Here is a 26,057-nt window from a genome sequence, read left to right on the forward strand (position 1 = left end):
TAAACATTTTAAATTTTACTACAAATCAAAACCAAAATGCTTTCTTAATTCAGGAAACCATGAAGCTAATCAAAATGCCAGCTCCTCAACTGTTCTTGTAATTGAGATTTAACTTTGTTTTTGTATACAAACTAGCTCTTTATAAAGAAGTGTACTTTAAAAATATCAAGGTACTTACTTAAAATGTCATCTATATTCTCTGTATCAAGACTTGTTATTTCAGTTGTTACAGGAGTAAAAACCCAGGTTACCTGTAGATTTTAAAAATGCAAAATTAATGAATGTTTCCATAAAAGGCAAATAATGCAGAAACTTTAATAAAAAGAAAATGAAAATTTATTAAGTTGATTCCATTTATTTACAAAATCACTCATCAATTGTTTTAGTTTTATCTTTATTATTATTCTAACCCTTCACTAGATCAACACAATAGAAGAACTTTTTTTTTAAGATTTTATTTATTTTACACAGAGTAGGAGATAGAGAGAGAGCACAAGCAGGGGGAGAGGCAGGGAGAGGAAGAAGCAGACTCCCTCTGAGCAGGGAACCTGATGTGGGGCCCGATCCGAGGATCCTGGGATCATGACCTGAGCCGAAGGCAGACGCTTAACCCACTGAGCCACCAGGGTACCCCAGAAGTACTAACTTCTAAACCTAGAAACTGGTCAAATAAAACTTCCTATATTTCCAAATACACAAAAGCAATTATTTCTAAATTAAGAAATTAAGAACTGATTCACTCTTTTAAATTAATATCCCAACAAATTTATGGTGCAGCAAGAAAAAATTTACTGTATTATTATCTATTTGGAAAGAATACAAAACCAAAGCTAAGTCTGCTAACTCTATCCCTACCATGTATCTAAGATAAAACAAAACAATAAAGAGAAGAATTCAAGAAAGACTTCAAGTTGTGAACCAAAAGCCTTTCCTGCCTCATCTGACATACTGGTGATAACAATGTGTTAAGTAAGAGGCTCTTAAAAAGAGTATACGAATTTTCTACTTCCAAAACATTGAACCCAAAGTTCAAGTTTATCAAAGAAAATATTAGTTTGCCATCTGTAAAATAAAGAAGAGATAAACTAATCTAGCAACAGTTCACTTCGTTTAAAAAGTAATACTTAGTGTATTTTATTCTTAGGTTCCACCTTTAACACCCCGTGTGTTTATGGAAATCCATTCACTGAACTGTGGCTACGGAGTGACAACTAAGTTAGGCCCTGACGAGAGACTGAAGACTACCCCTGTGCCCACCCGTTTCACAGACACCTTAGTAGTCACAACTGTTATAACTCAGAAAGTGACTACTTCGCCAACAATTCAATTTCTGAATGATATAAAGAGCCATGTTGATGTTGGCATGTAAACAAGCACAGCTATTTGAAATATTTCTATTAATTTATTATTTTCTTAGAAAAAGCCAAATAGCACTAGTCTTATTTTCAAGTTACCATAATCATGCAACCAATAGTGGACTACCATTTCTGCTAGCAACCAATAAATTATACTCTGCTAAAAGTAAACTAGCTAAGTTAAAAATCTCTGAACATATTGACGTATACAACTTATTTCATTATTTTAACACTTTAAACATTAACTGGAAAGATGTGATTCCCTCATTAGTCATTATTCCCTCAGTATCTATATCTCAACTAACAGATCCTTCCCTCATCAGTGTATGACCAGCTGTGCAATCTGTTGAAAGATTAACTGAGGCATATTAAAAATTTTAAGAATTCATTTGAGCAAAAATCAATTTTAATCAGGCAGCATCCAATCTAACAGAGAGAAAAGGAGCTCCAAGGACCTGTATAAAATGAAATGAAAGGCAGAAGTGAGCAGGAAAAAGGAAGATTTACTAGTCAAAAAAAAAAAAAAAAGTGGGTTATTGCAAAGTCACTTTCCTTTCAGGGATTCCAGAGGTCTATGAGGCATATTAGTGAACTACTATGGACAAGGCATTTCCTTGTTGACTGTTTTAAAATTCCATTTCTAAAGTCAATCAGAGAAAGACAATTATCATATGATATCCTTGATATGAGGAATTTGAGAGGCAGGGTGGGGGCTCGTGGCGGGGAGGGAGGAGAAAATGAAACAAGATGGGACTGGGGTGGGGTAGACAAATCATCAGAGACACTTAATCCAGGAAACAAACTGAGGGTTTCTGGGGGTTAAAGGGACAGGGTGGCTGGGTGATGGACACTTGGGAGGATATGTGCTATGGTGAGTGCTGTGAACTGTGTAAGACTGATGATTCACAGACCTGTACCCCTGAAACAATAATACATTATATGCTAATTTAAAAATTAATTAATTAAAATTCCATTTCTGGGAGAATCAAAACTATAATTCTAAGTTTGGTAACATGGGGCTTATTAGCATAAGTAACTCCATTTTGGGCCTGTTGTTTTGTTTTTAACAAAGCCAATTATATTGATACAAGATTTCAGAGTGAATTGCGTTGAAAAATTCAAGAAGGTGATGCAAAAATATCATAAAGCAACAAAGTTGGTCATTATCAAAGTCAAGTCATTAAATAACTTGACAGTCATTTATGGAGTATCTACTAGGTACTGAGGGCACAAATGCAGAAGCCATGGTATGCTCTACCTGGAGAAGCTCTTCAGATAGTGATGATAAAGAGGGGGGAAAAACGTCAAATACAGATAATGATCTTCGGTTGTATAGTCCAAGGAAGCCCATTTTTGAAGAGTTAGTTGTCACCCATCAAACTGTTTACAGAGAAGTATATTCTAAATTTAAGTGCTTTTTACTTTGAAATATTTACATGGCAAAAATACATACATGCCAGGTGATAACAGAAATGAAACAACAATCAAACTGGGTTGTATTAAATACCTATTAGTTTAGAAACATCGTGCTTATTAATAAGCATGCACTTATAAGACACATTCAGCTAACAGATGTGTTGACGAGGGCCCAAAACAAGAAAATGGTCTCTGACCCAATCATCTCTCCACCCTGTAGGGTGTAAAAGAGGTGTTTCAGCATTAACATTTTTATTAATATGCAGTATAAAGGGAAAGACAGGTTGTTTATTTAAATTGTTAGCAAGCTCCACTAGTCTGACAAATTGTTTCTTTTCATGTCAGCCCTAAGCCTAAACAAAATTCTCCCAGGGAAACATCTTTATGTCAAATGCTTTAGTGCTTAATAAAATAAAGACAAGTAGCTCTAGACGAGGAAGAGAGGGAGTGTAATCATTCATTTTTTTAAATTAAGACTTGAAGTAAACTTTTAAATTTATTTTCTTTAAAAGAAACAACAAAAATCTATAAAGACATTTTGAATAGAAGATCTTAGACATGGAGAATTTTAGCTTCTAATGATGAACTATTTAGACAATATATGTAAATATACAGATGTAAACTTAAGATATTTTATAAGTTGGTCATTTTCTTCAGTTCATTAGCTCTTTTCCTTGTCAAGAAAACTGAGAAGCATCTCCAGTCACCTAGAAGTCAATAGATAATTCCATCCACATTTCTTGTGCATTTTGAAATATTAAACATCTCAATCTGAGATGTATCAAGTGATGTGATCTTATATAAAAGGCATATCAGTGAAATGTCAAATATTGTACCCTACTTCATTAAAAAAAAAAAAAAAAGTTGACAGGCTAGCTTTAAATAGGTGCTTCTCCAACAAGTAAAGAATATTTTCTTCCATTAGAAGGTTTTTTAAAATTGAGATGTCTTTGGGAACTAAGAAGCTTTCCTTTCCTTCTATTTCCCTGTATCTTCCATGTCAGTCTCTTATTTCCACAGTATTTCAGAAGCCAGTCAGCAGCCAGTTGCTTTTCCCAAAGCACATCCCACAATTTTTCTGCTCCCCCTTCTCTTTTTTTTTCTTTAAAGATTTACTTATTTGAAATAGAGAGCACACATGGTGGGGGTAGGGGTAGAGAGGGAGAGAATCTCAAGCAGACTCCCTGCTGAGTGCAGAGTACCAAGTGGGCTAGACCACATGACCCACGAGATCTCGACCTATGAGATCATAACCTGAGTGGAGATCACAAGTCGGACACTTAACCGACTGAGCCACCTAGGCACCCCTCCTCATCTCTTTGCATACAAGGTTTCCTCTACCCAGAGTGTCGGCTTCTCTGCTACTGCATAATCAATCCTTCAAAGATTGATTTCTTCTTCCATGGAGATCTGTCTGGTTCTCCTGGTCAAAAATAACTCTCCTTTCTCAAAAGTTCAACCTATTCCATAGGATGGGAATAGAAAAAGGCAAAACGTGCACTAGAGGAATGGAAGCTACTGTGAAATTAACATTCTTTCCTGATAGACATCAAGTTGAAACAAGATATAATGAAACACCAATTACATGATGAAAGACTATTTTAGAAATAAATTTTGTAAAGATTTTTTGAGTAAGCACTCTCAGTGTTAAGTCAAATTTTAACTGTGACAATATTAACATATACGTATATGTGCATGCTATAATGCTAGCCCATACAAAATGCTCTGGCTCTCACTGCTAAATCCCAGAACTGTTCCTCTTTTGTGAAAACATTAACTGAATAAGACACTAATCCAACAGGATCTTCAGAAGTATGAACTAAGTCAGTAAGAATAATACCTATTGGAAGCGAATTATTAAAGCTTCTCTGTTCATAATTATAAAAACAAATTAACACATTTTCTTTGTACACGAAGCCCATTTGAGTGGCTGTTATTCAAATATACCCTAAGTGGGAACTACTACGACACTCTCTGAATTGAGTGTTTCCCTTCAATCGAACCTGCCCACAGAGGTCAGACTAATCTTTCCAAATGCTGCTTTGCATACATCAAATCATATGCCAAAAGAACATAAAAATAAAACCAAACAAACAAAAAAACCTCCCAGGGTTTTTCTCTGTCTACAGTATAAAAGCCTAAATCCTTACCTTGGCATTTAGGACCATCCACAGACCTGCTTTCCTAAATAACATCCTACTGCTCCCGATCCATATCCTATCCTCCAACTACCAGGAAGTACAGAGTAATCAGATATTCTCGTGGGCCATATACTCTGGCTGGCTTAAGACAAACCCAGTATTATGCCTGTTGCCATGGCATATTACTAAAAGCACCACTCCTTTCAAATGGGTCCCAGTTCGGCAATAAATCATATGGTCACCCTATATACAGACCTTTGGCAACTGGAATTATAACAAGCTCCTCACAAATCCTAAATTATTAAGAAGTATATAATGTTTTCCAACGTAATATACAGTAAAAGGAAAAATGGAATGAGAATGAATAGAGAAGAATAAAGAATGGATATGAATGCTGCTGAACCAATTACTAGCCTCACTCACTGACTGAGACACTAGGCTCTTTGCAAGGAAATAAAATCAGTAACTCAGGAAAACCTTTCAAGGGTCACTCACAAACCAACAGTCCATATCCTGAAGTTACAAATAAAAGAATGCAAGGAGTCTAAAGTACATGTGATTCCTAAAATGCATCTCCTTATTGTCCTGCATCCATGCCTGTCGCTGGTACACTTTCCTCTCGGAACATCCTGCTTGCCAACAGGGCTATCTAGCTTTTGAGACCCAATTCAAAAGCTATCTTTTCTATGATACTCTCCTGATGATCCCAGACCCCAGTGATTCATTTCTCTCTCCCCTGAACCCACAGAGGACTTTCCAGAGTGTGTTAACAGATTATTAATTCACACAGGTTTTCTATGCTATCTTACCTCCCTCAGGAGACTGAGTACCTTGGAAGAGAGACTGCACCTTATTCAATTTTGTATCCCATAGATCATTTACTACACTAACCTAGTATTGTATACAGTAAGTACCTTCTATACCTTCTATACAGTAAGTACTCAAGCATGTACTAAGTGAATGAAAGAGCAGATGACGTTAATACACTAAGAATATAGAGGGACAGTGCTGGAAGTAAGAAATGGGGGAAAGAGGTTCAGAAACGAGAACAGCCAACAAACATTTTTTTGAGAGAGAGAAGGAGAGAAAGAATGAGTTGGGGGTGGGGGAGGCGTAGATGGAGAGGGAGAGAGACAATCTTAAGCAAGCCCCACACTCCGCATGAAACTTGACACAAGGCTAGATCTCACAACCCGGAGATCATGACCTCAGCTGAAATCAAGAGTCAGACACTTAACTAGTCAACTAAGCCACCCAGGTGCCCCCCAACAAACATTTTTAACATGTTTGAGGATAAGGTTATCAAGTAGGAGTAAAGTCTATTAAAACTTTTTTTTTTTTAAAGATTTCATTTATTTATTTGACAGAGAGAAATCACAAGTAGGCAGAGAGGCAGGCAGAGAGAGAGGAGGAAGCAGGCTCCCTGCTGAGCAGAAAGCCCGATGTGGGGCTTGAACCCAGGACCTGGGATCATGACCTGAGCCGAAGGCAGCGGCTTAACCCACTGAGCCACCCAGGCGCCCCAAAACTTGTTTTTAATTATGTAATGGTGAAGAGCATACCACTAGGTGATTATTTACAGACTTAGATGGAGAGGGAACCTCAGAACTCCTACAGAACGCCCTCCATCTCACCAAGAGCTGGGCTGAGCTTATAGTTACACTCGCTTCTGTGTCCCCCGCAGCTATATACTCTGACATGATTTCCAGACACTTCCATACATGGAACACTCCTATTTAAGAATAGCTATGTTACACTGATGGATAAAAATCTAATACCTTTTTTTTTTTTTTAAGATTTTGTGTATTTGAGAGAGAAAGAGAGCACAAGCAGGGGGAGCAGCAGAGGGAGAGGGAGAAGCAGACTCCCCACTGAGCAGGGAGGCTGATGTGGAGGCTCAATCCCAGAACCCTGGGACCATGACCCAAGCCAAAGGCAGACACTTAACTGACTAAGCTACCCAGGCATCCCAAAAATCTAATACTTCTTGTATTGTTCATTTTAAGGTGTTAAGTCAGTCATGAAAATCAATAATTTAGAACTTTTAGGATCAGAATCTAATAAGGTATCCGGCAGAAGACGTTATTAGGTATTATTTCTGTTAGCAAGATTGGTAAGCCACAAAAGCATTAATTAGCAAGGCTTTGCTTTAAGTGTTTTATTAACATATTTTAGTTAATGTGTTTAGAAAAAAAGTATTTCCAGTGAATTTGTTTTAAAGCATAATATCTTAAAATCGTGTTATTCGAATAATGGTCTCTAATGTAGCAGCACTGGCATCACCTGGGACCTTGTGAGAAACACAAACTATCGGGCTCCAGACCTATGAATCAGAATCTCCCCTTTGATAGGATCCCCAAGTGATTCCCATGTACTGAACGTTTAGGAAGCACTGCTTTAGAGAGCAAAGCATCTGACTCTACAAGCAAGCACGTAAACCACTGTAAATTCTGTACAATGTTTTTACTCCTCAAATATGAACACAGGCACAAGTAAGACCCATTTGTGAGAAGTCTGTATTGACATGCAAAATACTGTGGTTTAAAAAAATGTGGAGTCTGTAATCTTATTAGAAATTTACAAAGATGTTAATTTTTTGAAGTATGCTGCCTACTGCCTGAATAGATATTTCTGCATGAAAATTACGGGCATAAAATAGGAGCTTTAACAGAGAATGTTTCCTTCCATGTGGCATTACCATTCTCAATTGACATTACATCTGCTAGGCATTCTACAATAATAGCTTAGTGTATTTGTGCTAAATCTTTCATTTTCCTGCCTGTCAGGAGAGTCTCAAAGCCCTTTACAAACTGTGTCTCTCCTACAGCAAGAAATAAGTAATGTACCAAGCAACAGCTCTCTTCCATTCTAATCCAAATTGACAAACCAGCCTGCTACCTGAAATCTGGATGCCATGAGACCCAGGCTGTTTCTCCTCCCTGGGGCCACTTCTCTGACTCCGAGTTTTGCATTAAGCTGGCAGGCAACAGAAGCACAGAGATTTTCAGTTGGCTGCAAGGAGCTAAGAGATATGAAAGGTCCCCAGAGAAGAAAAGCTGAGGCTGACAAGCACTGTAAGAGCCTTGAAGCTGAGTATAAATCGAGGCACATCTCACTGTTAGTATTCCCAGAAGTATTATAATGAACTAGAAGTTCAAAGAAAGGGGAAAAATAGGACTAAGTATAGAATAACACATGGAAGCTACTTTAACCCTTAAGTTGCTCAGTGATATAACTTTTGGACAAGTGATACAAATTTTGGGCAAGTCAGAACCAATATGCTTTTATAAAGAAACATGAGAACAATTACAACATTCCTCATTAAATAAGTCAAGATATGGTGAGTGCAGACATGTTTGGGAAAATAAATTCTATACCCCCCAAATAATCATTCAAATATAGGTAATATAACCCCTAAACTCAAATTCTGCCAATAGAAACAACCATAGAAAATAAAAATAGGGGCGCTTGGGGGGGCTCAGTCAGTTAAGTGTCTGACTCTTGATTTCCACTCAGCTCATGACTTCAGGATTGTGAAATGAAGACCGGAGGCAGGCTCCATGCTGGGTGTGGAGCCTGCTTAAGATTCTCTCTGTCCCTCTGCCCCCCTCCTTCCTCTAGAAAATAAAAAATAAAAAGAAATTGCTGACATTGATACTTTTTCTTGCACATTAGTTACCTGATCACGCATGGATCTCCATTAAAACTGATGTCATTTCACAACGTACTACACAAAGCTTCACTAACCACAACAGTGTGGTACTAGCACAAAAATGGACCGAGATCAATGTAACAGAATAGAAAGCTCAGAAATAAACCTACAATTATATGGTCAATTAATCTATGACTAAGGAGGCAAGATTATACAAATGGGGCAAAGAAAGCTTCTTCAATAAATGGTGCTGAGAAAATTGGACAGCTACATGCATAATAATGAAACTGACCACTTTCCTATACCGTACACAAAAATAAACTCAAAATGGATGAAAGACCCAAATGTGAGACCTGAAACCACAAAAATCTTAGAAGAGAACATGACAGGGGCACCTGGGTGGCTCAGTGGGTTAAGCCGCTGCCTCTGGCTCGGGCATGATCTCAGGGTCCTGTGATTGAGCCCCACATCAGGCTCTCTGCTCAGCAGGGAGCCTGCTTCCTCCTCTCTCTCTCTGCCTGCTTCTCTGCCTACTTGTGATCTCTCTCTGTCAAATAAATAAATAAATTCTTAAAAAAAAAAAAAGAAGAGAACATGACAGTAATTTTTCTGATATTGGCTGTAGCAACATTTTTTAAGTATGTTTCCCCTAAGACAAGAGAAACAAAAACAAACTACTGGGATTACATCAAAATAAAAAGTTTCTGCACAATGAAGGAAACTTCAATAAAACAAAGGCAACATACTGAATGGGAGAAGACATTTTAAAATGGTATATCTGGGAAGCCTGGGTGGCTCAGTTGGTTGGACGACTGCCTTCGGCTCAGGTCATGATCCTGGAGTCCCGGGATCGAGTCCCGCATCAGGCTCCCGGCTCCGCGGGGAGTCCGCTTCTCTCTCTGACCTTCTCCTCGCTCATGCTCTCTCTCACTGTCTCTCTCTCAAATAAATAAATAAAATCTTAAAAAAAAAAAAAATAAATAAAAATAAAATGGTATATCTGATAAGGGATTAATATCCAAAATATATGAAGAATTTATACAACTCAACATACACACACACACACACACACATCTGATGAAAAATGGGTAGAGGACCTGAAGAGATATTTCTAAAGACATACAATCGGCCAACATCATTATGAAAAGATGCTCATTATCACTCATGACCAGGGAAATGCAAATCAAAACAACAATGAGAGATCTCCTCCTACTGTCAGAATGGCTAAAATAAAAAAGACAAAAAATAACAAGTGTTGGTGAGGATGTGGAGAAAAAGGAACCTTCATGCCCTGCTGGTGCGAATGCAAACTGGTGCAGCCACTGCAGAAAACAGTAAAGAGGTTTCTCAGAAAATTAAAAATAGAAGTATCATATGATCCAATAATTTCACTACTCAGTATTTGCCCAAAAAAAACAAAAACACTGAATCAAACAGATATATGCATCCCTACGCTTACTGCAGCATTATTTACAATAACCAAGATACTGAAGCACCCAAGTGTCCATCCATGAGGAATGAATAAAGAAGGTATGGTGTATGTGTATGTGAGTATACACACACATGTACGTACATACACACACACACATACGCATATTGGAACATTACTCAGCCATTAAAAAAAAAAAAAGATGAAATTTTGCCATCTGTAACAACATGGACAGACCTAGAGGGTATTATGCTAAATGAAATAAATCAGAGAACAACAAGTATCACGTGATTTCACTTACACGTGGAACCTAAAAAACAAAACAAACACAAAAAGCAGAAGCAGACCCATAAATACAGAGAACAAACTGATGGTTACCATCAGGGGGAGGGTCATGGGATGGGAAAATGGGTGAAGGGGAGTGAGAGATATAGGCTTCCAGTTATGGACTGAATAAGGCACAGAAGTAAAAGGCACAGCATAGGGAATATAGTCAATGGTATTGTAACAGTGTTGTATGGTGACAGATGGTAGCTACACTTGTGGTGAGCAGAGCATAATGTATGAACTTGCCTAATCACTATGCTGTATACCTGAACCTAATGTAACACTGTGTCAACTATACTTACAAAAAAAAAAAAAAAAAAAAAAAATTGACATTGGGGCCCCTGGGTGGCTCAGTCACTCTAAGCATCTGCTTTCAGCTTGGGTCATGATCCCTGAGTTCTGGGATCAAGCAAGGCATTGGGCTCCCGGCTCTGCAGGGAGCCTGCCTCTCCCTCTCCCCCCGCTTGTGCTCTCTCTCTCTCTCTCTCAAATAAATATTAAATCTTTTAAAAAAAATTTGATGAGAGCCTAATACAACACTGCATGTTAACTGTACTAGAATTAAAATTAAAAACTTAAAAAAAATGGGATGAACTAATTTAACTGGAATAGACAATACAGTTCTCTGACCTTCAAAGGAGAGTCAAAAGCTTTTCAGAACTGGGAGTGATCTTCTCGATGTGTAAAAGGATTCTTCTCTTAAAATCACCCTATACTCCTCTAAACCCCCAAATTCTAGCAATGGTGGTACTAACAAAGCATGGGAATTGAGAGAAAAGTTAAGATGAAAATAGTTACCTTCTTTTTCTGTACACATTCTGGAACCAGGGGTAGGGGTGAGGGGCACAGTGTGAGACAACATTCCACTCACTGTCTCCTGATTAGTACCTAACACTGGATCTTACAGTCCAGAACAAATACTTGCAAATATATGCCAAGAGAAACTTATGACTACTCTTCTTGTGCTACAATGTTATTCTTGCACAGGATGCCTGATGAAGGAAAGTTCCCTTAAAAGAATCTACATATATGTTGGTACATACATTCTTTTGTATAGGTCATTCATTCTACAAATATCTCACTAAGTCATCTATTAACTTACATGCCAGGCACTGTACTAGGCACTACAGAAAGGGATGTGAATAAGACTATATACACACACACACATATACATACACACACACACACACACACACACACACACACACACATATATATACATACACACATGTATAAAACATCTAGCAAGATCATCAAAATTTAATTTTTTCTTTCATATTAAAAAAAGAGAGAAGATTCTCTCAAGTGCTTTACATCTTTTTTAAAAAAGATTTTATTTATTTATTTGAGAGAGAGAGAGCGCACAGGAGCTGGGTGAGGGGCAGAGGGCGACAGAGGGCGACTCAATTCCAGAACTCCAGGATCATGACCAAAGCTGAAGGTAGATGCTTAACCAATGGAGCCACCCAGGCACCCCTCTTTCAAGTATTTTAATTGAAGAATTATCCACAGTTCTTGGCAAAGTCATTATCTATTCTCAAAAGATAACTGCTAGGCACTCAACAATGGGAATCTACACAGTATGTCATACTCCCCTTTTGCCTAGGCTTTCAAGAAGATCTGAGTTAATCACAACATGGAACAACTACACTGACACTGTTATTGAGCAATCTTAACATCACTAAAAGTGGAACAACCAGATATTAATGTTCTTGATAGGATGCAATAGGAAATAAAAAGCACTACTTGTGAAGTGTTCTTAACCCCCCAAACTGAAACTGACCTCAATTTAATCAAGCCCAAGAACTACTGTAAGGAAACAATGGATGAAATATGAAATGACACCATGGGGATACAGGCAGCAGCATCAAGCAATAGGAAATTTTATAGGAAAAATGACAGACCCCAAGAAGTGGATCCTGAAACAAGTAGTTGAGTACAAGTAGCTTATCTGGAAGAAAAAGGAAGTACCCACAGAGAAATGGGGAAGGAGGCTGGGGAAGACAGCCAATATACAACATAATATAGTGAGCTAAATGCCAATGTTTTCACTTTTTTAAAAAAATTTTTCAAGGTTTATGCCATAAAGGCTCTGAAAAACCCTAAATTGTATAACTGAAATTCTTCAACTGTCTTATTTACCAGTTTCTACTGGTGGCATGTGTATTTCTAAACTGCACAAAGTGAAGAAAACACTTCCTACTATGTCAAAAAATGTTTTTACTTCACTACTAAACATGTGACCCTGACCCTTTATGGTGAGTCAACAGACTTCAGTAAAAAACTGTTCTTCAGTAAAACCTTTGGTTTCTTATTAACCATATTCACTTAATTCTGCATGACTCTAGGGCTTTTTGGTTTCCTGTTCCTGAGTACATGTTCTACAATAAATATATATATATATATTTTTAAAGATTTTATTTATTTATTTGACAGACAGAGATCACGAGTAGGCAGAGAGGCAGGCAGAGAGAGAGGGGGAAGCAGGCTCCTCTGCTGAGCAGAGAGCCCGATGTGGGGCTCGATCCCAGGACCCTGAGATCATGACCTGAGCCAAAGGCAGAGGCTTAACCCACTGAGCCACCCAGGCGCCCCTACAATAAAAATATTTTATTAGCAAATCCAATTTTTATATAGGCCTAATTTTTATATAGGCCTAATGTGTTAAACCACTGCTTACTTTAAAATCTGTATCTTCAGGGGCACCTTGGTGGCTCAGTCAGTTAAGCGTCTGCCTTCGGCTCAGGTCATGATCCCAGGGTTCTGGGATCAAGCCCCATGGGGAGGGCGGTCCCTGCTCAGTGGGGAGTCTGCTTTTCCCTCTACCCTCTGCCCCTCCCCCTCGCTTGTGCTTACTCACGCTCTCTTTCAAATAAATAAATAAAATCTTAAACAATATATATGGAAAAAAAGTCTGTATCTTCAAAATGGTACTGTTCCTTCTAGCTAAACCAATTCTAAATGTCAATCAGAAGTAGTCTTTGCAGGGTGCCTGGGTGGCTCAGTCATTAAGTGTCTGTCTTTGGCTTGGGTCATGATCCCAGGGTCCTAGGATGGAGCCCTGCATCTGGCTCCCTGCTTGGCAGGAAGCCTGCTTCTCCCTCTCCTACTCTCCTTGCCTGTGTTCCCTCTCTTACTGTGTGTCTCTGTCAAATAAATAAATAAATAAATAAATAAAATCTTTAAAAAAAAAGAAGAAGAAGAAGAAGTAGTAGTAGTAGTAGTCTTGGAAGGCCTTATACTTGCTGAAATACTTACCCTAATTCAATCATCAGAAAAAAAGAATATTTAATGCTACCCATAGGTCTCGTACAATTTTAATTAACTTTGCAAAGCAAATGGATTTGTCTTTCCTCCTTTGGTCTAAAACTCCCCCCTAGTGGTGGTCTCAAAGCTTTCATATATATAAAGCGTGATTACTTCATGATCTCCATCACTACCATGTAGTATTTTAGCTTTCTAAGCACTTCCACTGAAAGTAATCAGGGAATGACCATAGCTTATTAAAAGGAAGTCTGAATGTAAGACTCTATTTCCCTTGTGCACCTCTGTCTTCCTTTGCTAACTGCCATGAGATACAGGTAAAGAAAGAAGGAATAAGGATAGACCTAGAGGGTATTATGCTAAATGAAGTAAGTTAAATAGAGAAAAACAATGATTTTACTCATATGTGGAATCTAATTTTTTTTAAAACATTTTATTTATTTGACGGAGAGAGAACACAAGTAGAGAGAGAGAGAGAGAGGAGGAAGCAGGCTCCCTGCCTAGCAGAGAGCCCGATGCGGAACTCGATCCCAAGACCCTGAGATCACGACCTGAGCCAAAGGCAGAGGCTTAACCAGCTGAGCCACCCAGGCAGCCCTCATATGTGGAATCTAAAACAAACAAATAAACAATCAAAAAGCAGAATCAGACCTACAAACACAGAGAAGTTTAAACTGATGGTTGCCAGAGTAAAAAGGGGGTGAGGGGCGGGCAAAATGGGGGAAGCTGAGTAGAAGATACAGACTTCTATTTATGGAATAAACAAGTCACAGGAATAAAAGGCATAGCATAGGCAATATAATCAATGGTACTGTAATAGTGTTTTATGGTGACAGATGGTAACTACACTTGTGGTAAGCAGGGCATTAATGTAGAGAGATGTTGAATCACTATGTTGTACACCTGAAATTAACATAACATTGTCTGTCAACTATCTCAAAAAAAAAGCCACGGTTCTAGAAAGTTTACAATCCTCTGAAAGGACAGAACACTAAACATTATGTACATAATAGCATAACTTTTATTCACTTTACAGCTAAATAAGGCTGTAAGATGACCTAAATAATACATTAAAAATTTTTATCTGATTTACCTGATACTATTACCTCAAGAAAGGGGGAAGGAAATTAGGAATGGGAAGGGGCAAAGGGATATAGGTTTTCATTTTTTTCCAATTATACTTTTCTTTCCATATTAAATTGTTTAATCAAGAACATTTTCCTGTACCATTTGAAAAATTATTAACTAAGCAGTATCATTTGTTTTTACTTTTTTGACTTGTGTGGTAAGATTTTTTTTAAAGATTTTATTTATTTATTTGACAGAGAGAGATCACAAGTAGACAGAGAGGCAGGCAGAGAGAGAGAGAGAGAGAGAGGGAAGCAGGCTCCCCGCTGAGCAGAGAGCCCGATGCGGGCCTCGATCCCAGGACCCTGAGATCATGACCTGAGCCGAAGGCAGCGGCTTAACCCACTGAGCCACCCAGGCGCCCTGTGTGGTAAGATTTTTAAACAGATTTCCTAACAGTATCTTCTTAGAATAACTCCATCTGCTCAAGTTGCAGATTTAATATTCTACTAAATTCTACTTGCAAATATTTTACTAGAGTATCTGTGCTAATATAATAGTTGAGACTGTTCTGCAGTTCTCTTCTGTACTGTTTTTACTAGATATTAAGGTATTTTACTAGATATTTATGTCTTGAAAAAATAACTGGACAAGTTTCACCTTTATGATCTGAAATAGTTTAGACAGCACAGGAGTGGGTATAGCATGGTGGCTGAGTGTAGCCTTTGGAGACAGACTGCCTGGATTTACATCCTAGATCTGTCACTTCCTAGTAGTTGACACTAGGCAAATTAACCATTTTGTGCCACAGTGTGGTCAAAAACGAAAGGGGTGATGATGATGATGGCAGTATGATTTCACAGTGTTATTTTCAGAATTCTTACAAAGCACATAGTAAGTTTTCATAAGCTCCTTGAGTATTTATAAGCATTCATCCATGAAATTGTCTGAGCCAGGCCCTTTTAGGGAGTGTATCTCTTTTTAACGTTTTTTTTTTTTTAAGTTTTATTTATTTAAGTAATCTCTAAAACCAATGTGGGGCTCAAATTCACAACCCCGAGATCAAGAGTTGCATACTCTTCCAAATGAGCCAACCAAGCACCCCTCTTTGTAACTTCTCTGTGTAGTCATAGTGATACATATAGGTTGAACTGCTATGGGAAATAATATGAATATAGCACTACTATTTCGTCACGTCCTTCCCCAGAGCTCTGAACCCCAGCTCAGTGACTCCCCCTTTCAAATCCCTATATTTTGATGATAACAATCTCTTCTTTTATCTCCCTCAATCTAGGATGGAACTACTCCATGGAGTTATTATTGTTTTTGGTTTTTGCTCTTTCAGCCCCCAACACCTATGAAACCAATTCCCTATATTAAATCCCTCGGTTGGGGGAAAAGAAAAGGAACAAGCACAATTAAAAATTATTAATATCAGAAATGAAAGAGAGGCTATCACACTACAGATCCCATAGACATTAAAAGGATAATCAAAGAATACTATGAACTACTTTGTCCACAAATTTGATAACCTAGATGAACCAGAACAGTTTCTTGAATGACACAATCTGCCAAAACTCACACAAGAAGAAAGAGACTACCCATATTAAAGAAATTGAATCAATAATCAACAACCTTCCAAGACAGAAAGCACCAGGCCCAGATAGGTTCACTAGTGAGTTCTACCAAACACTTCAGGAAAAAATTATACCACTTCCCTGTCATCTCTTTTAGAAGACAGAAGCAGAGGAAATACTTCCTAAATCATTCTATGAAGCCAGTGTTACTGTAATACCAACACCAGGCAAAGACATTATAAGAAAACTACAGACCAATATCTCTTATAAACATAAATGCAAAAATCCTCAGAAAGATACTAGCAAATTGAATCCAACAGTGGATAAAAAGAATTATATACCATGACCAAGTGGAATTTATTCCAGGTATGCAAAGCCAATTCATCATTTGAAAATCATTCAACGTAACCTCTCACATCAACAGGTTATAGAATAAGAATTATATGATCATATCAATACATGCAGAAAAAGCATGTGACAAAATATAATGCCCTTTCATGATAAAACTCTCACTAACCTAGGAATAGAGATGAACTTCCACAACTTGTTAATGAACTTCTACAAAGAAACTACATATAAATATATTTAAATATATTTTAATATATTTAATGTATTTATATTTATATAAATTTATATAAATTTAAATAAATTTATATTTATTTAAATATTTATTTAAATATTAAATATTTATTTATTTAAATATTTATTAAATATTTAAATAAATATAAATTATAAATATAAATATATATAAATTATATATTTAAATAAATATATAAATATATATTTATATAAATGTATATTTATATAATGTAAATAAATAAATACATTTAAATATAAACCATTATATTTAATGGTGAGAAACTTGAAGCTTTCCAATAAAGATCAAGTACAAAGCAAAGATGTCTCCTCATGCCACTGTTTTTCAAGATCATACTGGGTGTCCCACCTAATGCAATAAGACATAAACAGATTAGGAAGGAAGAAACACAACTGCTTTTGTTTGCAGATGACATGATAATCAAAGCAAATCCAAAAGAAATGACCAACGGAAAAGAAAGTCCATAAATAGACCCATATAAGTAGAATCAATTGATCTGACAAAGATCAATCAATATAATGAAGAAAAGAGCCTTTTCAACAATGATGCTATGACACCTGGACATCCACATGCAAAGAAATGAATCTAGACACAGACCCTTCACAAAAATTAATTCAAAATGGATCACAGAACTAGGCACATAAAACAAAAAACTATGCAACTCCTACAAGTTTATAAAGGAGAAAATCTAGATAACCTTGGTTTTGGTGATGACTTTTATTTTTATTTTCTTTTAAGATTTTGTTTACTTAGGGGGCGCCTGGGTGGCTCAGTGGGTTAAAGCCTCTGTCTTCGGCTCAGGTCATGATCCCAGGGTCCTGGAATCGAGCCCCACATCGGGCTCTCTGCTCGGCGGGGAGCCTGCTTCCTCCTCTCTCTCTTTGCCTGCCTCTCTGCCCACTTGTGATCTCTGTCTGTCAAATAAATAAATATTTTTTTTAAAAGATTTTGTTTACTTATTTGACAGAGAGAGAGTACAACAGGGGTAGTGGCACACAGAGGGAAGGGAGAAGCAGGCTCCCTGCTGAGCAGGGAGCCCAGTATGGGACTTGATCCCAGGACCCTGAGATCATATACCGAGCTGAAGGCAGACACCCAGCTGACTGAGCCACCCAGGTGCCCCCAGGTGACTTTTTAGATACAACACCAAAAGCATGATTCATGAAAGAATGAACTGATATGATGGATTTCATCAAAATTAAGTTTCTGCTCTGCAAAAGACACTGTTAAGAGAGTAAGATTACAAGCCATACATTTGGAGAAAATATTTACAAAAGACACATCTGATAAAGGGCTCTTATCCAAAATATATAAAGTATTCTTAAATCTCAACAATTAGAAAACAAACGACTTGATTTAAAAATGGGCCAGATACCCTACAGACACTTCACCAAAGACATGCAGACAGCAAATAAACATATGAAAAAATGCTCTGCATCATATGTCATCAGGAAAATGCAAATTAAAAGACTGAGATACCACTATACACATATTAGAATAGCCAAAATCCACAATGCTGACAACATCAAATACTGGCAAGGATGTGGAGCAACAGAAACTCATTCACTGCTGGTGAAAATACAAAATGGTACAGCCACTTAGGAAGATAGTTTGGCTGTTTCTTCCAAAACTAAATATCCTCTTACTATGTAATCCAGCAATCCGTGCTCCTTGGCACCTACTCAAAGGAAGTAAGAGTGTATGTTCACCTAAAACCAGCCCATAGATATCTACAGAATCTTTACTCATAATTACCAAAACTTGGAAGGAACCAAGATGTCCTTCAGTAGGTGAACAGATAAACTGTGGCACATCCAGACAATGGAATATTATTCAGTGCTAAAAAAGAAATATGCTATTAAGCCATGACAGGTTATATAGGAAACTTAAATGCATACTACTAAGTGAAAGAAGCAAATCTAAAAAGGCTACACTATGTTTGTTTCCAACTATAATATCACATGAGAAACAAGAAAAGAAATGGTAAAGCTATCGAGATAGTGAAAAGATCAGTGACCAGAGGTTAGAGAGGAGAGATGGATGAATCAGTAGAGCACAGAGGATTTTTAGGGTAGTGAAACTACTTTGTATGATACTATAATGTTAAATACATGTCATTACACATTTGTCCAAACCCACAATAAAGCCTAATGTAAACTATGGACTTTGGGTGATAATGATGGGTGAATGTAGACTCATCAACTGTAATAAACATACCTCTCTCATGGGGGATGTTGTTAATGAAGGAGTCTACGTATATGAAGGCAGGGATTACACAGGAAATCTCTGTATCTTCTGCTTAATACAGCTCTGAATCTAAAATTGTTTTTTTAAAAAGTCTATTTTATTATTCCTTATTTCATTATTAATGCAAATAAAGTTATTTTACTAAATATCTTCAATGCAACAAAAATATTTAATTCACTACTTTTATTTTCAAGCCTAAGGAATAACATTTGAGCTACATATACATGCACACAAGTATTTTTTTTCCTCCCTATGTATCTACATAAATACAGATTTGGGGTTAAAAAGGACCACAGAGACTGCAGTGGGTTGAACAGGGTGCCCCCAAAATTCATGTCACCCAGAACTTCAGAATGCAACCTTATTTGGAAATGGGGCTCCTGCGGACCTAACAAATGATCATGAGATGAAATCATCCTAGACTTAGGGTGGGCCCTAAATCCAATGGCTGGTGTCCTTGAAAGAGGAGGAGAGGACACAGAGACAGAGAGAAAAAGATGATGTAAAGATGAAGATAGGGATTGGTGATGCATCTATAAGTCAAGGAATGCCCAGAGCCAATAGAAGCTGCAAGAGGCAAAGAGGGGCCTCCCTAAAACCTCCCCCGCCAGAACCTTCAGAGGAATCAAGGAACCATAGCCATGCTAGTACCTTGATTTCAGATTTTTTCCAGAATGGTGAGAGAATACATTTGTTTTATGCCTTCAAGTTTGCGTTAATTTGTTGTGGGATCCACAGGAAACTAAGACAGAGGCAAAATCGTATCAGTTCACTTTCAAGAACTAAGTATGTGTACCAAAGAAGTTATGACCATTCGTATAAGTATCTGGCAAATCAAATATATCATAGGCAACAAGTCTTGATCATTATGATCCTTTCATATGATAATGACCTTGCATGTGAAAAACCTGAGACTATTATAAAATAATGAAAGTTATTTCACTGTGAAAATGCCTCTCTTCCTGATTTATTTTACTTTTGCCAAGGAGGTGGAAGTTTTATACTATTTTTTTTTGTTTTGTTTTGAAGATTTATTTATTTTAGAGAGAGAGAGAGAGCGCGCATACAAGCAGGAGGGGCTGAGGAAGGGAAAAAGAATCTCAAGTCAACTCCACCGTGAGCATGGAGCCCAACACAGGGGCTGGATCTCAAGACAATGAGATCATGACTTGAGCAGAAATTAAGAGTTAAACACTTAACCAACTGTGCAATTCAAGCACCCCAGTTTTATTCTGTTTTATTGTTTCCTTAATACCTAGTATGATGTTTGACAAATAGCAGAGACTCCACGTTTGCTAAATGAACAGACTGAACCAAATAACTTTAAAGTTCTTCATAGACAATTCTATGAGACCACAAAAGAAGCCTATCAACTTAAAGATGGGAGAGGCCACGAGTGACCTCTGGTTTGCAGTCAGAATGGGAAGCATTTTTGGAAATCTTTGCTTGAGGACTAGAACTCAATTATAACAGTGAAAGGATTACTTTTAAATAGAAAAAAAAAAAAACATATACTTACTTCATCATGCAGCGAAAATTCTAGAGACCTCAGTCCCCCCAAAAGACTTGAGAAAAATACTGGGCCTGCCTTAGGACAAGCTAGCAAGCAGAACAGTGACAAATCAATTCACAGTCAAGAGAATGGGCACAAAAGCTACTGTGTTCATCACTGGATCTGATTTAAAGAGGCAGAAAAAAAGCAAATTTCAATCAGCTTAAGTTCACATCTTTTTTATCATTGTGACAATTGTAAGCATAATTCTCCTATTTACCAGTAAGTGAAACAACTGCACACTCCCGATGAAAATTTTGTTTTCAGTAATTCAAAATAAGTTTCCAAATAAAGAGCCTGCTTCCCCCATTCCCACTCTCCCTGCTTGTGTTCCCTCTCTCTGTCTCGCTCTCTGTCAAATAAATAAATAAAATCTTTTAAAAAAATAATAATAAAGAGGCTATGTAGGTTAGATAGTCTTCTAAATGGAACTCTTTCAGTAGTCAAATAAACGTGAAGGCCACAAAAATATTATAATTTTGAAATTTGTTTTCCACATCATAAAATGTAAAGACAGCACTGAAAAGTAGAACCATAAACTATAATGATTACTCAGCTATAAATTATCAGTATTATTGTTTTAACTTCTTCACATCACCCTGGCCAACCCCTCAACTCCCATTGGTCTCTCTGACCTCTACGTTATTAGGTCAAAATAGTAGTTATTTCAAATGACAAAGCTGAAAGGGCCCAATTTTATCTAAGTGCGTAATACCTCCCCCCATGCCCCCCTGTGCAGGGCTCTCCCTGACAGCATCCTTGGAAGAGGAGCCATTTAGCCTCCAAGGAACACCTGCTATGAGAGACAGTTTACAAAGCAAACCAATCCAGGATGAAGCAGCACCACTAAAAAGTTTTACCTTCCTGGGAGGAGCATCTGCTCATCTTTCCCTTCTACACATTCATCACAATTCTATCAAGTACAGCTCATCGAGAACATATCCACAAGCTCATGGCAGTCCTTGCATGAGAACCAATGAGGACAGAAGCACTGAAGCAGGCACGGCCTGTGGGGAATCCAAAAGCACATTCCATTCTTCAAGAGCTTCACGACCAGGTGTGAATAGTACACAAGAGAGATGATGCACGCAATGTAAAGCTTACACAAAGTATCTTAGAAAAATGTAGAGTAAGCAGAAAAATAGCAGAGAGCATTGCCATGGGTTCAATGAGCAGAGTAGTTTCTATGGGTAAAGTAAGTGAACAGCAAAGCCTGGCTATGGAAGTTCATAATACAGGACGGGTAGGTACACTGGAAGGTTACATTAGGGCCAGATTGTTAAGAAAAAAATACCAAGGTATAAGGAGAGTAAATATAATACCCCTGAAAGATAGGCAGAGGGGTCGACATCTGCTATAGCGGAAAAGAAGGCATGAGAGACTTCTCATAAGTGAGGAGCACGATGACTTCAAGACTTAAGAAAGATGAGTGGTCCGTATTTTATGAAGTAAGACTACACAGTTAAAAGAGTGAAACATAATACAGGGAAGGAACATAAGGGCCTAGACTGGAGTGGGGGAAATTTGGGAAACTTTTAAAAGAAAGATGACTAACTAAAGGGTTGAAAAATTCAATGAGGTACTCCAAACTTCAGAATGGCAATAGTTAAAGCTGACTGGATGACAAGACTGAGATTGAGGGGAGGAGAGAAAGGCAGCTCTTGTACAGTCAAGAACATCCACATTCACTTCCTTATTGCCTTCTGTCACTCATATGCAGGCCCTTCCCTTTTCCCCCACCCACGGTGTGGTATGGGCAGGGAGAGAAAGAAGGAACCACTAGAGCATAGAAGCAGTAGGGAGAACAGCATTTCAAGAAGAAATGGGGTAGTGACCAGTATGAAGTGCTAAAAGGGTGATGAGCAGAAGACTTTCCAAAGAGTAGTGTAATTCACAAATAGGAGGCTAATGTGACCTAGGGAATACAACACAATCAGCGTTTTTAAAAAGTTAAGTCATATTTGTTAGCCTCTAGTAAGGCAAACATTGGATCCTCTACCTACAAACTTTGAATCTACAAACTTAAAAGTTTCCACAGATGTAAATCAAAGAAAACCAAGTAGATTCTGCCTGCCACCACTGGATAAAAGAAGTCATGCCTTGTATGATATGTCAAGAAATACTTCTTTATATTTTTGAATGATTTCCAGTGAAAAAATGGTTCGTTTGAATGGTATTAGTTTTAATTACCAAAATAACTTACTGATAGGAATTACCTCAGTCCTAACCACAGGTTAATATGCTTTACTGATAATACAAATGTTCTTTATTTCTTTTTTAAAAAGACTTTGAGAGAGAGAGAGAGAGAGAGCACGTGCGGACAAGTGGGGGCGGAGGGACAGAGAGAGAGAGGGAAAAGCAGACTCCCTGCTGAGCAGGGAGCCTGTCTTGGGGCTCAATCCCAAGACTCTGGGATCATGATCTGAGCCAAAGGCAGACACTTAGCCAACTGAGCCACCCAGGTACCCCGGTCCTTTATTTCTCCCAGAAGAAAATGTGCCCTGGGATAGCTGGGTGGCTCAGTCAGTTAAGCATCGGACTCTTGTTTTCAGCTCAGGTCAAGATCTCAGGGTTGGGAGATGGAGCATCATGTCCCCCCAGGCTCCCTGCTCAGCAGGGAGTCTTCCTGGGATTCTCTCCCTCTCCCTCTGCCCCCCACCCTGCTGCACTCTCTCTCTTTAAAATAAGAAAATCTTAAAAAAAAAAAAAAAAAGGAAGAAAATGTGCCCTGAAGACAGCCTTGTTCCTTCCTTAAAATAAAAATCATTTCAACAACCGGAATAAAAGTACCTTTTAAGCCATTAAGAAAATATTTTCTATCCTGTCTTTACAATAGGGATATTTATTAGCTTAGCACTTCAAAATAATATTCCAAAATAGGTGATAGACTTGGAAAATCATCTCATGTAGGAATACAGACAAGCTCTCTGCTAATCTCCTCAAATATCAAAATCCATTTTGTGTTACAACAGCTAAAGTTGGTCCAGGGAAATTAATACTACTGTGCAAATCAATATCTTGCCCCAAATAAAATAGGCAAGAAAGACTTTCACTAAAGCATCAAACATAATAGGCATTGATATAATTAACTATTTTAGTCATATCTAGCCAGGTGGTTTCTCTTGCCTCATGGGCCAATGAGAAAGACTGAAACTCTGATTATTGTCCTACAGAATACTAGATACTTCTCAAAACTAAAAGCTATTTCTCGAGGGCTCATCTTATTATATACCTTAAGTTACTCCTGTTCGTGATGATAACTGGTACATATCAAGGAGATATATATATAGAGAGAGAACTAGAAAACACAATTTACCCTCCTCCTTTTTTTTTAAGAGTTTATTTATTTATTTGAGAGACAGAGAGCAAGAAAGAACATGAACAGTGGGGAGGGGCAGAGGGAGAGGGAGAAACAGAGGGCCAGGAAGAAGCAGACTCCCCATTGAGCAGGGAGCCCGACAAGGGGCTCGATCCCAGGACCCCAGGGTCATGTCCTGAGCCAAAGGCAGACACTTAACCAACTGAGCCACCCAGGCGCCCCTTCCCCTCCTCTTCTAACCAAGTACTAATCTTCCCAATTGGAGGGACTTGTGGATACATTAATGAGATTAAGCAAGACTCTATGATGAGGTTTTCTTTTTTTTTTTTTTAATTTTTTTTTTAAGATCTTATTTATTTATTTGTCAGAGAGAGAGAGAGAGAAAGAGAGAGCGAGAGTGAGCACAAGCAGATAGAGTGGCAGGCAGAGGCAGAGGGAGAAGCAGGCTCCCCGACGAACAAGGAGCCCGACGCTGGGGGACTCGATCCTAGGACGCCAGGATCATGACCCGAGCCGAAGGCAGCGGCCCAACCCACTGAGCCACCCAGGCGTCCCTGATGAGGTTTTCTTGATCCAAGCTGAAATACCCATCATAAACTAACTTATATAATAGGTTCTCAGCAGATATCCAAATTCAAAAATTCAAAAAAGACTCAGTTTTCATATCTATAACAAAGTGTGAGGCCAAAACTTACTGAAAGTATTAAATATTATACATGTAAATAACTTTACTCTCCAGTGGAAGCAATATTTAAAGATGACTATCATATATGTAAGTTAGGCTTATAGGAACAAACCGTATAACCAGCAATTTGAAATCTTCCACACCTATACAAATAGGATTTTTATTTTTGCATCTTTTCAGTGGCCAAAAATATGCTATAATAATCTTCTCTTCCCTTACTAAGTTCAACAAGAGAAAGATTATATATTTCCAAAGAATCATCATCATTTTTCAAATATCTAGTCAATTACAGGAGTGAGGGATATATTTTTTTTAATGATTTTGAGTGTACGAAGTCACAGAAATGATGCCTTTCTTTGTGGAGCAAATGATACCTTTCAAACAGCAAAGCATAAAGCATGTTTCTCCACTTGCATTTCTACCACTTACGGGAATTTATTTGCTTTTGTATTAAAATAGAAATGCATATCAAGTGAGATTTTTATTTCTATCAGTCATAGTTACATTTGTCACTATTTTGATAAGACTATGTCATAACTCACCAGGGGGAAGAGACAAGTTGATAAGTACTTTAAGAAACCACTAATATCTAGAACTAGACTTTTAGAATAAAAAGCCTCATCCATTTACTCACTTCAGAGGGTCAAGAAAAGATAGGACCGACATGGAAAGATGGTCAGCACGATGGCTGTCCTCCTCCAAGAGACTTTCTCCATTTCATAAGGATGACTCCATCCACTTGACAAGCTTTCCTTCTCTATCCATTACCTTACAAAAAAAAAAAAAAAAAAAAGTCTCTTATATGCCAGATATGATGCAAAATATCCTATATAACATATATCTCAATTCTGCAACCTTACAAAATAATCATCCCTACTTTTAAAATGGAAAGTTTGTGGGTCAGAAAGATAAGGAAATTTGCTTAATATCAATCACACAGCTACAAAGAGGCAGAGCTAGGAATGAGCTAGTTCTTGCCAACATCAAAGTCACTCTACCTTCTGGTATTGTCATTATCCTGGCAATTCGACCCTAGAACTATTTCCATAATGCATCAACTTTTCCTGAAAAGGATATACACCACATACCTAGGCTTCCAGGTAGAGAAACCAAGTAACAAACATACATCTGAAGTAAGCCAAAATCTTTCAGTCAAACAACTTTTATTTACAAACCCATGTATTATCTCTTTTACATCACTGTAACAACTCTGCAGCTGAAGTAGGAATTATACTATTCCTGTTTTATAAATGTGGAAACTGAAACTTTCCAGTATCTGGTATACAGTAAATGCAACTATTTGTTAAATGATTAAGCATCAAACAGGCTAAGTGACCTCACCAAACCAGTGGAAGAACAGGTTTCAAACCCAGGACTCTCAATTATAAAATCAATGGCCTGTACAACAAAATGCAGAAACTGTCTCC

General features: G+C 37.7%; 1 protein-coding gene across 1 annotated transcript in view; it reads right to left on the bottom strand.

Annotated features, from left to right (window-relative positions):
• The window catches only part of ERP44 (endoplasmic reticulum protein 44), a 94,570-nt gene that overhangs the window by 57,747 nt on the left and 10,766 nt on the right, over positions 1-26,057 (bottom strand). The window contains exon 2 of the mRNA XM_047699048.1: positions 179-251. Within this exon, the coding sequence (XP_047555004.1) occupies positions 179-251 (73 nt within the window). The remainder of the gene's footprint in view (positions 1-178; positions 252-26,057) is intronic.

This window comes from Lutra lutra, chromosome 13 (genome assembly GCF_902655055.1).
Source record: "Lutra lutra chromosome 13, mLutLut1.2, whole genome shotgun sequence".
Taxonomy (NCBI): Eukaryota; Metazoa; Chordata; class Mammalia; order Carnivora; family Mustelidae; genus Lutra; species Lutra lutra.